The sequence below is a fragment of the Oryzias latipes genome, chromosome 14, assembly GCF_053564925.1.
Source record: "Oryzias latipes strain Hd-rR chromosome 14, Olatipes_Hd-rR_3.1".
Lineage (NCBI taxonomy): Eukaryota > Metazoa > Chordata > Actinopteri > Beloniformes > Adrianichthyidae > Oryzias > Oryzias latipes.
The window spans coordinates 9,373,903-9,385,365 of NC_136250.1; the positions used below are offsets into that span (position 1 = coordinate 9,373,903).

Below are 11,463 nucleotides of genomic sequence, written 5' to 3' on the forward strand. Positions count from 1 at the left end.
ATTTGCATTCTCATTTTTGGATTCATAAAACTACTGTTTCATCTACGTGATGTAATACGAGTAAGAACAAACATCAAACACGAACTTTAGCTTCACTTAAGGGCAATTTCAAAACCTACTCTTAAAATGAGGAATATTCTTAGTTCATTGTTTTTTTTAACTTCGTATAAATGTTACTAGTCCCAAATATCATAAAAATGTAAAAAAAAACAACAAATAAAACTTTTTCATTCTCATGCATGGGAAAAAAAGATCAACTTGTTCTTTTATGCATGTCCTTTAATATATCTATCATCATGATGTAACACTTATTACTGAACATACATCACATACTGTGCACAGTGGAACAATTTATGCTTGCAGACACATCAGCATTTTGCTTCATTATTAACTATGTTTTATGATTTAATAAAAGTTATCTATTATCTCTTGTGAAGTGAAGGAAATGGTAAGTCACAAAACCAAGGTGACCTTTTTGGATGTGGTTCTGTGTTATGTAACATCATCAAATTCTGCAGATATGCTAAATTAAAGAAGAAACGTATCTGTCTGTCTGTCTGTCTGTCTGTCTGTCTGTCTGTTTGTCTGTCTGTACGTCTGTCTGTCTGTCTGTTTGTCTGTTTGTAAGTCTGTCTGTCTGTCTGTCTGCCTGTCTGTCTGTCTGGTAAAAAGTAGCTAAAGTGCAATAAATAACTCGCGGTTCTGGTTTTTCAATCTGAACCAGGTATAAATACAATCTTAGAAAACAACAACACATTTAAATTCCTACATGGTTATTTATTTCCCACAAACCAATTATAAAAAAGAAGAAAAAAGCTCTTCAAACAAAGCAAATGTGCCTCATCAACATCCTTGCCTTAGAATAAAATAAAATAAAAACAGCATGGGAAACATTTTCTACCAACTCCCTAGCTTGGTGACTGTTGGTTAAAGATTTAAAACAAATTTTCTTACAGTCATAGATGGTTCATAGATGTTTTTCTTAAAAATACTCTGGAAAGGAATGAAGAGAAACAGAAGAGCTTTTACTAATTAGCTATTGTATTAGCTGCTATGCTAGTTCCCTTCTCTTCCTCTGCCGGTTCCAAGCCCGGTTTGACAAGGTTGCGTCAGGAAGGGCATCCGGCGTAAAACATTGCCAAATTTACCATGCGACTTGTTCGCTGTGGCGACCCCTGATGGGAGAAGCCGAAAGTGGAAGAAGATTAGCTGCTATGCTACACAAATCAAAACTAAAGAAAATCTGTATCACCTGTACATCCTTGTTTGCATTATTGAACAGTCAGGGCCTGCTCTAATCCTGTTTGCAGAAAACATTTTATTAAATTGATTGAGTACATTTAAATTATACTTTAGCTGTATTAAAGCAAGCACTAAGAAAGCCTATAGCAGCAGATCCAGAATAACAATAGAAGACGGATTTGTGTCTGAATAACTGAGGCTGTGACAAAAACCGTGGACAGTTCAAGTTCTCAATTTAAGGCTGTAATGGAAGAGTGAGTGCTGGGTTTTTCTTATTTACGGAGGTATCTGCTGTTTAACGGAAAACTGTGTTCTTCATTCATAAAAAAAGAAGCTGAAATTCCAAACCTTGACCATAATTGGGCCCAAGATTTGAGCAAAAATGTGAAGCCCCCGACCTTTGGTTACACATAACAGCTCAGTCCTTCCCCTGATAAAGGCGTCTATTGTGTGTCCTCCTTAACCCCTCCCTTGTCTTCTCCAATGACTTCATCTGTATTTTTTATCAAGAATTGTGATCTCTAGGTGTTGAGTTAATGTTTGATATGTCAGCAAAGACAAACACAAATATTCCCTCAGTTCAGTCTCTTTTCTGGAGGGACTGTCCACGAGGCACATCTCTGCAGTCTGAGCACCTGAGCTTGTTTTTTCTGTCTCTTCTTCAATTGGCCTCATTCCCAGACCTGCAGATCCAGAGTTTGACTGCATCAACTTCCTACTCTGTTGTTACCTGTTAATCTTCAGTAAATTATTTAAAATTACTTTTTTAATTTGCTGTTTTCAAAAAAAAAAAAAAAAAGATCATGGGCAGAGCTCTGGAGCAGTTTAAATGGATTTGGTACCACAGAAACTACTTCATCATCTTCCTCACGCCGATCCTCCTCCTTCCCCTGCCGCTTGTAATCCCAACATCGGTAAGTTTGTGCAAGTGAGTAAACTTTCACCAGGTTTTCAGCTTTTAACAAATAACTGTTTTTTGTATTTACCTGTCTAGTATGTTATTTTCTTTCCTCACAGCACACGCTGCATTGTCAGATGAGTAACTGTTTTACAAAACAGTCACATTACAAGCAATAAATTGATAAGGCTTTCATGCAACTAAAAAGCAAAAGTTTTAAGAGCTTTAAATGATATTTCACTAACCTTAATTGATTCCTATTTGGAAAAAAATTAACCAGATTTGTAGAATTATTTTATTATAGAGATATTTAATAAATTCATTGAAACCATTTAAGAAAATGCAAAAACAGTAGTAAACCAAAATAACTACATAGTTAAAAAAACTTTTATGAATAAATGAAAATACAGATAAAACTGTTACTGAACTGCAACCTATTTGAAGAACAAAAAGAAACCTGAAAAGATCTGACAATAAATGTAGTTAAATACACTGAGGGGCATTACTGAAGGCCAGCTGTCATGAATACAAACCAAATGTGAGTGGGATCATGGCAGAGTGGTGTGAGCAGGATCAGGAAGAATCCACCTTCAAAAGACACAAAATCCAAATGTTGACAATTCAACCATAAATTAGGAACAAAACAAAGAAAAAAAACAACAAAAAAGTGAGACAGCCCAGAAAAGCCTGCGTGTAAAGGTACAATAACAGTCAGTATATAAGGCAACATTTGAAAAAATATTTATTCCTTAAAATATCTTTTAAATAAAAAGTGTTAATGCAACTTAGAAAGACAGGATGCCAGATGATCACTTTCCAGGGTTTCCTTCCATTCTGGGAATGGCAATTGAAGTCTGGATTTAGCCAGGGGGTGCAGGTAGAATATAGGTGGTGGTGGTGGTGGTGGGTGGTGGTGGGGGGCATTGGTCCCATGTCCAGCCGTGTTTGAGACTAAAGCAAAATCCCACCTGCAAATGGGGTGATTTGATCTTGTACCCTCTGTAGGTTGAGGCTAAAAGACAAACAACACACTGAGACATCCACCAACGACAGCAGTGGTAAAATCTAAAAAGTGACATGTTTGGCTTATCTCAGCCTAATATCTCTGTAGAGGACTGATATCACATATTGAAAGTTTAGTGTCAGACTGTTAAATCAGTGTACTATACTGTGCATTCATAAATGCTATCTTGTAGGACAAGAATAGGAAAACTGTTTTATGGTCATCAGTTCCTGCTATCTGTATCTGAAAGGTCTAATGGAGTATTGCTGAGTGGCGGCAGATAAGAACACGGAAACAGAAAAATTAAGGACAATATTTAACACTTCTGTCTGTCCTAAACTGTGTAAAGTTGTGATATTTTAATACATTTATTTAAGTTATGTTTACAACACTCAAGTGTTGGACAGTCAGACTTCTATGGATTCCTTAGGTGTTTCTTTGTTGAGGGAATGTGAAATGTATGTATCCTGTAGTGTAGGTTTAAGGATTTGAATTTTTTTAAAATAAAAAACAACACAACCTTTGTCTTGTCTTTGTAAAAAAAAACAGCTGAGCAGAGATAATATTCCCTGAACAAAGTTCATATAAAACAATGTCATCAGCATAAAAAGGGCAACTTTTTTGATTCACTTGTTTCAACATAACAGGTTTATGAGCAAAAATAGTCCAAAACTTTATCCTAGGGGCACAGCTTCGACGATTCACAGTGAATAAACAGCTTAGCCCGTGTTATGAACACTCTGGATTTCAGCAAGAAAAGAATTACTGGTAATAAATCAGATGGTGTTTTATGTTGACATTTCCGCTTGAAAAAGCTTTTGCTTCCAAACCGTGGTTCCGTTGTTTGTTTTTTAAAACATGTTGCAAATTGGAAAAAATATAAAATAAAGCACACCGGAAACATGGCAAATAATAATCCCAAAAGGCTTCTATTATGTATAATGATAGAAATGATTAACAAATGTGTCTATATTTAATTATTTAAGAATATATATTAAAAAAAATGTCCTTTTTTTTACCAAAGACGGGAAAACATGTTAACCCAATAACTGGGATTGCGTTTTAGTCAAGTAACAAATAAAAAATTCCTATTGAAAGGGGGTGATTATTGCTGAAATTAACTTTGATGTGTTTTATCCAAATGGCTAGAGACTTTTGAACTAATATAAAAAAAATTGTCTAGTATAACACACAACAATCAATGCATTTGTATGAACAGGTTCAAGAAAAAACATGGACAAAATGTCAAATAAAAAAATAAAATTTAATTTTTTGTCACCCTCTTTGCTTGTTTATTTCGAAAATGTTTGATTGTTTTGTTTTCAACTTTCCTGGATTTTTATTTACATTCTTTCAGTTTGACAAAGATCAGCTCTGGCTTTTTTAGTTCTCAATGACAGATATTGAGCAGTTGCCTGGAAGTCTGAACGTTTTTTCGCTCAAAGTCATTGTCGTTTTTCAATATCTAAAACTTCTAGCAGACCACACAGTGAAGGGACCTTTAATCCTATGGTTTTACATTGATTGTACAAATGGTCCAATTACAGAAAGCCCCCAGCATTATACTTATGTGTCAGTGGGGTATATTCCTTTCCAGTCAATGTAAAATAGAGTCATCATAGAAGCACTGTAATCAGAAATGTTTTCTTCCTTTTTGTTTTTTTGTTACATGTTTTTTTCATTAAAATTAAAAAAATAGAAATCTTTTTTTACAGCAACAAACATCTTTAAAGGTAGCTGAGTTGATAAATGGTATGTGGCATTTAATGGAAAGCAGATAAACTCTAGAGATTGCTTTTGTGAAATTCTGCAGGAACATATGAAGATGTTTTCTTTTTTTGTGTGTTTATCTCACAGGAAGCCAAATGTGGCTACGCCATCATCCTCATGGCTTTGTACTGGTGCACAGAGTGTATGCCTCTGGCTGTGACCGCCCTGCTGCCGGTGGTCCTCTTCCCCATGATGGGCATCATGAAGGCTGGAGATGTATGGTACCCATTGCACTTTGTGACAGCTCACTGCATGGCAATGTGTCAGAAGCTGCATTGATGTGTGTGAAACATGTTGTATCTTTAAATTCCAGACGTGTAATCAGTGCTTTTGTAATTCATTAATAACTGAGGAAAGACCTGCTGATCCCATGGTTTCTGTTTTACTGTTGATAAAAGAAGTGACCCAATAGCAAACATCAGCATGTTTCAGTAGTTACTATGTAAGAATCTAGCACCTTCTTTATTCAATGAATGTGATGTGTTTCAGGTCAGCATCGAGTACCTGAAAGACTCAAACATGTTGTTCATTGGGGGGCTCTTGGTGGCCATCGCTGTGGAGAACTGGAACCTTCACAAACGCATCGCCCTCAGAGTTCTGCTGCTGGTTGGTGTTCGTCCAGCCCTGTAAGAGAGCTCTGTAATGCAGTTGATCTTTAGGTAGAGCTGCGGTTTGAAAGCCAGGGATGCTGCGCACACAAAAAAAAAACTTTGTTTCTCAAAATATTCTGTTGGAATACATTTTTTAAATCTACCAGAGACTCTGAAGCAAAAAAATTACCTTTTAGTTGCTTATGTGGCAATCTTTCTTTATAGATAGCATCTTGACAAGTTCATGGCTTAAAGATCCACTCTGATGAAAATGGTGTTTTTAACATGTTCTTGTAGCGTTTTTTTCTCATGATGGATACATAAACAAAATGTAAGCTTAAAATTGCCTTTTTGAGTATTTCTTTATCCAAATCATTGTGAATCAGGAGCAGACAAAAAACATACAGTTTAAAAACAAAATGAATTTCTTGCGCAGAAAAATCTGCTCCGCTCCATGCATCCACTTGTAGACGACTAGATCCGTGCTCATCTTTGCTTTTCTCGTACGAGCTGAGATCTGGCTGAAAACTGTATGGCTGGATTCCTTTGATATTGCTGTCCATTCTAGTTGCACCAGTAATGTTAGGCTGGGTGTGTGAGGGGCTGTAAGCTTGTGGACGAGCATGTAAACAGAAAACTTTCAGGAAGGGAGGGTTCTGACGATCAACCCACAACTCAGGAGTGAATTACAAATGCACTCCTGCTAGAAAAGAGTCTTAGAAAACAACACAATGTTATAGATTTGGGCTAAAAAGCAGTATATTTGTGATCAAAAGACTGCTGGGAACACTTTGAAAATAGATCCAAAGATGATCGGAGTGGGTCTTTAAGTTTCTCTTGGATGTCAATTCTTTCTGACACATCTCCGCTCATGATTGACACCACCTTCCTGTTCTCCTCTCAATCAGGTTAATGATGGGCTTCATGATCGTCTCAGCCTTCCTGTCCATGTGGATCAGCAACACTGCCACCACTGCCATGATGCTGCCCATTGCTCACGCTGTGCTGCAGCAGCTGAAAACCACAGAACTTCAGGCTGAAGAAAGAGATTTCCAGGCTTCAGGGAAGGATAATGTTGGGTTTGAGCTTGAGAGTAGTCAAACCAAAGAACCAACAACTAAGGAAAAAATACCAGACACAAAGCAAGAGCTGGAGGCTGAAACATGTAAGTGAAAGGACCAGGATGGAGCCTTAAAAGTAACCCTTTTAAAACAACTTTTCATTTCTTGGGTTTCAGATGTGTGTCAGATCTCCTCAGACATCGAGCATGAATCCAAGATGAAAGCAATGGAAGATAAGTACGACCGTTTGACCAAAGGGATGAGTCTGAGTGTGTGTTACTCAGCCAGCATCGGAGGCACAGCGACTCTCACTGGCACAACCCCTAACCTCATCCTTAAAGGCCAAATGGACAAGTGAGGAAATATATCAAGCATTTTAACCTTGGCATGAGTTCTACTGTGTTTGGGCTTCTGTCAACCTCTTTTCTACTTCCTGTTATCTTCCGTCTCCCTCTGAAGACTCTTCCCTGGGAATGGGGATGTGATCAACTTTGCCAGCTGGTTTGGATTTGCTTTTCCCAGCATGTTGCTCATGCTGGCCATCTCCTGGCTCTGGCTGCAGTTCATGTTCCTCGGTTTCAAGTAAGACGACAGTTTTAAAAACTACGGATTTTTGTAAAACCACAAAAGAAAACCATTTCTCTAATACTCTCTTGATGTAAACCTTTCTGGTTTACAATGTTATCTGAACCAACTAACCTATGGTAGACAAAATATTGAAGAAATTACTCAAGATTGACTGTACAGCATGCAAAATGACTTTTAGAAAAAAGATATTCACTGATTTGTTGTGTTTTCACAGCCATTTTTCCCCCACTTTTTGTTACAGCAGCCCAATTTCTCCATGTACTATTATTATTTTTATTTTATGACACATGTAAGCATGTGTTTAAAAGCTTTCTGTATAAAAATAACATGACCTTTTTTTAAAAGATTAAAGCCCAAATCAAACATTGATGCTTTTTTATTGGAAACATTTAAAAATCACATAACTGAAGCTACAACTCATTCCGAAAAGATGAGTAGAACAAAAGCCGTATTTAAAAAAAACAGATAAAGCAGATTTTTTTTAAATTGTGTGATCCAAGTTGTTTTAACTCCAATTTTGTTTTGTTTGGAACATGTCTTTTTCATTTGCACCCATTCTTGATACATCTTTTTGTTTTAACATTTTGCCTTTTAAAGAACTTTTTGGTTTTGGAGAAGCATTTACTGCTTAAAAACATTGAACAAATTTTCCACATCTACAAACACAGCATGCTCAGTCTCTTGATTGTTTTTCTCCTCAGTATGAAAAGGTCATTTGGCTGCGGAGCAAAAAGTGACAGAGACAAGGAGGCCTACGCTGTTATGAGAGCTGAATACAAGAAGCTGGGTCGCATGAAGTTTGCAGAGGTGGCCGTGCTCATCATCTTCATCCTGCTCGTGCTCCTCTGGTTCTTCAGAGAGCCGGGCTTTTTTACTGGCTGGGCCACAGTGCTCTTCAATCAGGAAGATGCGTGAGTCTGTTCTTCAAATAAAATTAAAAACTATTGGCAGATGCACTTTCAACAAAGAAGCATATTGTGGAACCATGAATTTATTATAAAAGGAATTCAAAGAGGCCAGATTCTTCAAGCATGAGCTGATCCTCTCTTGACTGCCTGTTCCAGTAAACATATTCATCTGGCTGTGATTTAGCTGGAAAGTTATCAAAAAAAATGTTTCAAAAAGTAGCGGGGAGATGTAATTGTAGTAAAAGTAATTCAGGCATGATTTCTGAAACTTGTTGAAAGCTTTGAAAATCTCACAGAAGGTGGGTCAGTATTAGAGCAGATACATGAGAATATTAGGCCACAAGTCTGAGTCCCATCATCTCTTCTCCTAGGTATGTGTCTGACGGAACTGTTGCCATTTTGATGTCGATGCTCTTCTTCGTCATACCGAGTCGAATGCCCACGTGTAGCGGTTATGGTTGCAACGAAAAAGGTGAGGTAGTTGCTCCGTTCTGTGGTAATCTAACGGCGTGTTTCTAAAATGTATGTTTGAATCATTAGGCAATACATTATATTATTGGTCTCACAATCTGTCCTAAACTTTACCTGGGTCTAACAGGAAAAACAGTGAAGGCCCCCAAGGCTCTGCTGACCTGGAAGGTGGTCCACGAGCGAATGCCCTGGAACATCATTCTGCTGCTGGGAGGAGGCTTCGCTTTGGCTGCTGGTAGTGAGGTGACCACCAAGTGTTCTCTTCTTCTTTTATTCAACTATTTAAAGCACCAATTCATAACACAAGAACCCCTTTCCAAGAGAGTATATAAAATAAACCTAGCCTCCATTGTGAGTCCTAAAACAATCCAAATGCAAGGTACCAGTATGGAAAGGAGAGTTAATCTATTGATGATTTGACTTTAGATCAAACATATTTATTTTGCTATATCTATTCTATGAAAAATTTTGAGTATGCATAATGTTTTGGATAAATGTTTTGCTTTCAGGTGTCTGGTTTATCTGTATGGCTGGGAAGTATCTTGACGCCTCTGGAAAAAATCCCCCCGTTTGCCATCTCCATACTGCTCTCCCTGCTTGTTGCAACCTTCACAGAATGCTCCAGCAACACGGCCACCACCACGCTCTTCCTGCCCATTCTGGCTTCAATGGTAAACTGAACCCAAAGCAGCTCAAACATCCTTTTTCCCCCCGCAAAAAAACATGTTAAGCTGCAATGTGCTCTGATTTTTAGGCCACTGCTATTAAGATTCACCCTCTGTACGTGATGCTGCCCTGTACCATCGCTGCATCTTTGGCCTTCATGCTACCTGTGGCCACACCCCCCAACGCCATCGCCTTTTCCTTTGGAAACCTCAAAGTCATAGATATGGTGAGAATAATTGTTAAAGAAGTGCATACATATTTTCTAAAATCTTTGAGTCTGTCTTTCGCAAAAAGTATGTCAACCTTTTAGTGTTGACATTTCACTCAAACCAGATTTACAGTGTCTTTAGATTCTTCAATGTTTCTGTTTGGACATTTTCCAAATGACAAATAACTGACCGTAAAATGCATCTTTTGAAATGTGTTCTGATCAGTGCTTAACCTTCTCCTCCTATAGGTGAGAGCCGGCTTCATGCTGAACATCATTGGGATCCTGTGCATTAATTTAGGCATCAACACCTGGGGATACTCTATGTTTGACATGGGCACCTTCCCTCAGTGGGCCAACCACACAGGCAGTCAACCGTGAATGAGAGCATGACAGCTGATGTGACTTTGAAGAATCTCAAGGCATTACTGTTTGTCAGACTCTAAAATATTCACATGTGGTGACACTGAAGACGAGCAGATCTGCTTCATCAGGTGGCGAGCTTTGATCAAAGTTGACTGACAGAACCTGTCTAACCCTGATTACTGCAAGGGACAAAATATTATTTGATCTTTTTTTATCGTGAGGTGCTTACCATCACAGAAAAATCTTTTAAAAAAAAAAGTCAAACACTTTGAGAAATCTGTCATTTCAAATAACCAAACTTTTGAAATAATAACTCTGATAGCTATATTGTGCCAGAAGAAAAGCAAAGAATACAGAAAACAACTACCTAAAAAAGTTTAGGACTTCTATTTAAAGATAAAACACCTTAGAGCTTGATTAATGCTTTCAAATTTAACCAAAAGGAAGGCCTCTTGAGTCATTTAACTACAGGTGAAAACAGAACCTTCTTTTTTTAATTCTTAACACCTAAATAGTAATATTTGTCCTGGAATAGAACAAAACAAACAAGGAGAATAGATAGGGGCCTATTCTGGGATGCATTCTCCTGTATTTTCATCTTGTCCACCTGTTTATCATTCATAGATAATGCACGAGTGATTATTTCAAATTGCATGACGGTTATGAGAAGCGCTGTGTTTGTAAGATGATAAGAGTAAATTATTTGTAGGTTATTGTAACTTATTGCTGCGGTCCTTTTGTTTGATCGTGTTTCTTTTTTAGTTAAGAATTTTGTATTTTTGTTCGTGTTTTGCCATATTTCCATCTCAATCTACTGTAGATTTCCCCATCGAGTTACATGACAGCTATTTACTTGTCTGTTAATGCCAAATCTATCTTAATACAGCAAAGAGGACATTGGAGGATTATTATTATGATTTTTTTTGTGGAAAAAATAGGGATAAAACCCTTTATAATGGCAATTAACTTGAATTGATAGGGCTTGGAGTGCAATAATAAAGTATAAGAAATTTATTTTAAAAACATTGACACATTAGGGATTAATCCTAATGTTTCTTCTGCAGAAATTTGCCTTTTTGCTTTAAAACAACAGACTATTAATGGATTTTGACAGTTCATGACCTGTGAAACGAAATCCTGAGGAGCATTTAACCACACAAACCAAATGAGCTGCTGTCTAAATAACCATGTTACGCATCGTTCCTTTACCAGGTCACTTTTTGTTGCCCTGCAGGAAAAAAAAGAAAAAGACTGTAAACAACCTCTTTATCTCTGCATTATAAAAAAAACTCACAAACTATCACATTACACAAGTTTGCTATAGCTGTGTTTCTTCGTCTTGAAGCCATAGCCTGCTTCTCTGTGGTTTAAACATGTAAAAACCTTAAACTTTGAGGAAGATGAAGTGCAAATTCATACCAAAACGGGGGTTAGAAATAGTGTAACTGTGAAGGGGTTGGTTGAAGAATAACAGCGAGATAAGGGGCTGCTGTGACTGCAGCAAAGGTCCCTTTTTTATCACACTCATCAAAGAGAATGTAATAAAGTAAAAATGCTGAGGACAGGAGCACAATGTTCCAGAACAGACATGTGTTTCTCCCTCATTACATGTGATGCATGAGTTTTGCGTGTTAACTGGAATAAACTATGTCTTTGCAGAGAGGGTGGCTCCTTCTTCCGTCTCCACACAGC

The 11,463-nt window shown here is 37.4% G+C and overlaps 1 protein-coding gene across 2 annotated transcripts; it reads left to right on the forward strand.

Moving 5' to 3' along the window:
• The first annotated feature begins 1,819 nt into the window (after nucleotides 1-1,819).
• On the forward strand, nucleotides 1,820-11,431 carry slc13a2 (solute carrier family 13 member 2). Of its 2 annotated transcripts, none has more exons than XM_011483249.3 (12): nucleotides 1,820-2,156; nucleotides 5,001-5,129; nucleotides 5,403-5,539; nucleotides 6,412-6,668; nucleotides 6,741-6,918; nucleotides 7,024-7,146; nucleotides 7,854-8,063; nucleotides 8,432-8,532; nucleotides 8,659-8,774; nucleotides 9,041-9,202; nucleotides 9,286-9,423; nucleotides 9,655-11,431. In XM_011483249.3, exons 1-12 carry the CDS (start codon nucleotides 2,046-2,048, stop codon nucleotides 9,784-9,786), a joined length of 1,794 nt encoding a protein of 597 aa, XP_011481551.1. In that variant the 5' UTR covers nucleotides 1,820-2,045; the 3' UTR covers nucleotides 9,787-11,431. The 2 variants fall into 2 exon arrangements, with proteins under 2 accessions (XP_011481551.1, XP_078786834.1); XM_078930708.1 differs by having other exon boundaries at nucleotides 1,863-2,170.
• Nucleotides 11,432-11,463: the final 32 nt, after the last annotated feature.

Bases quoted from the DNA above. Each gene is read 5' to 3' on its own strand.
- slc13a2 (XM_011483249.3), top strand. From the start codon at position 2,046: ATGGGCAGAGCTCTGGAGCAGTTTAAATGGATTTGGTACCACAGAAAC. The intron at 5,130-5,402 runs GTATGGTACCCA...GATGTGTTTCAG, and splicing joins GCATCATGAAGGCTGGAGAT to GTCAGCATCGAGTACCTGAA. The intron at 8,533-8,658 runs GTGAGGTAGTTG...TGGGTCTAACAG, and splicing joins TTATGGTTGCAACGAAAAAG to GAAAAACAGTGAAGGCCCCC.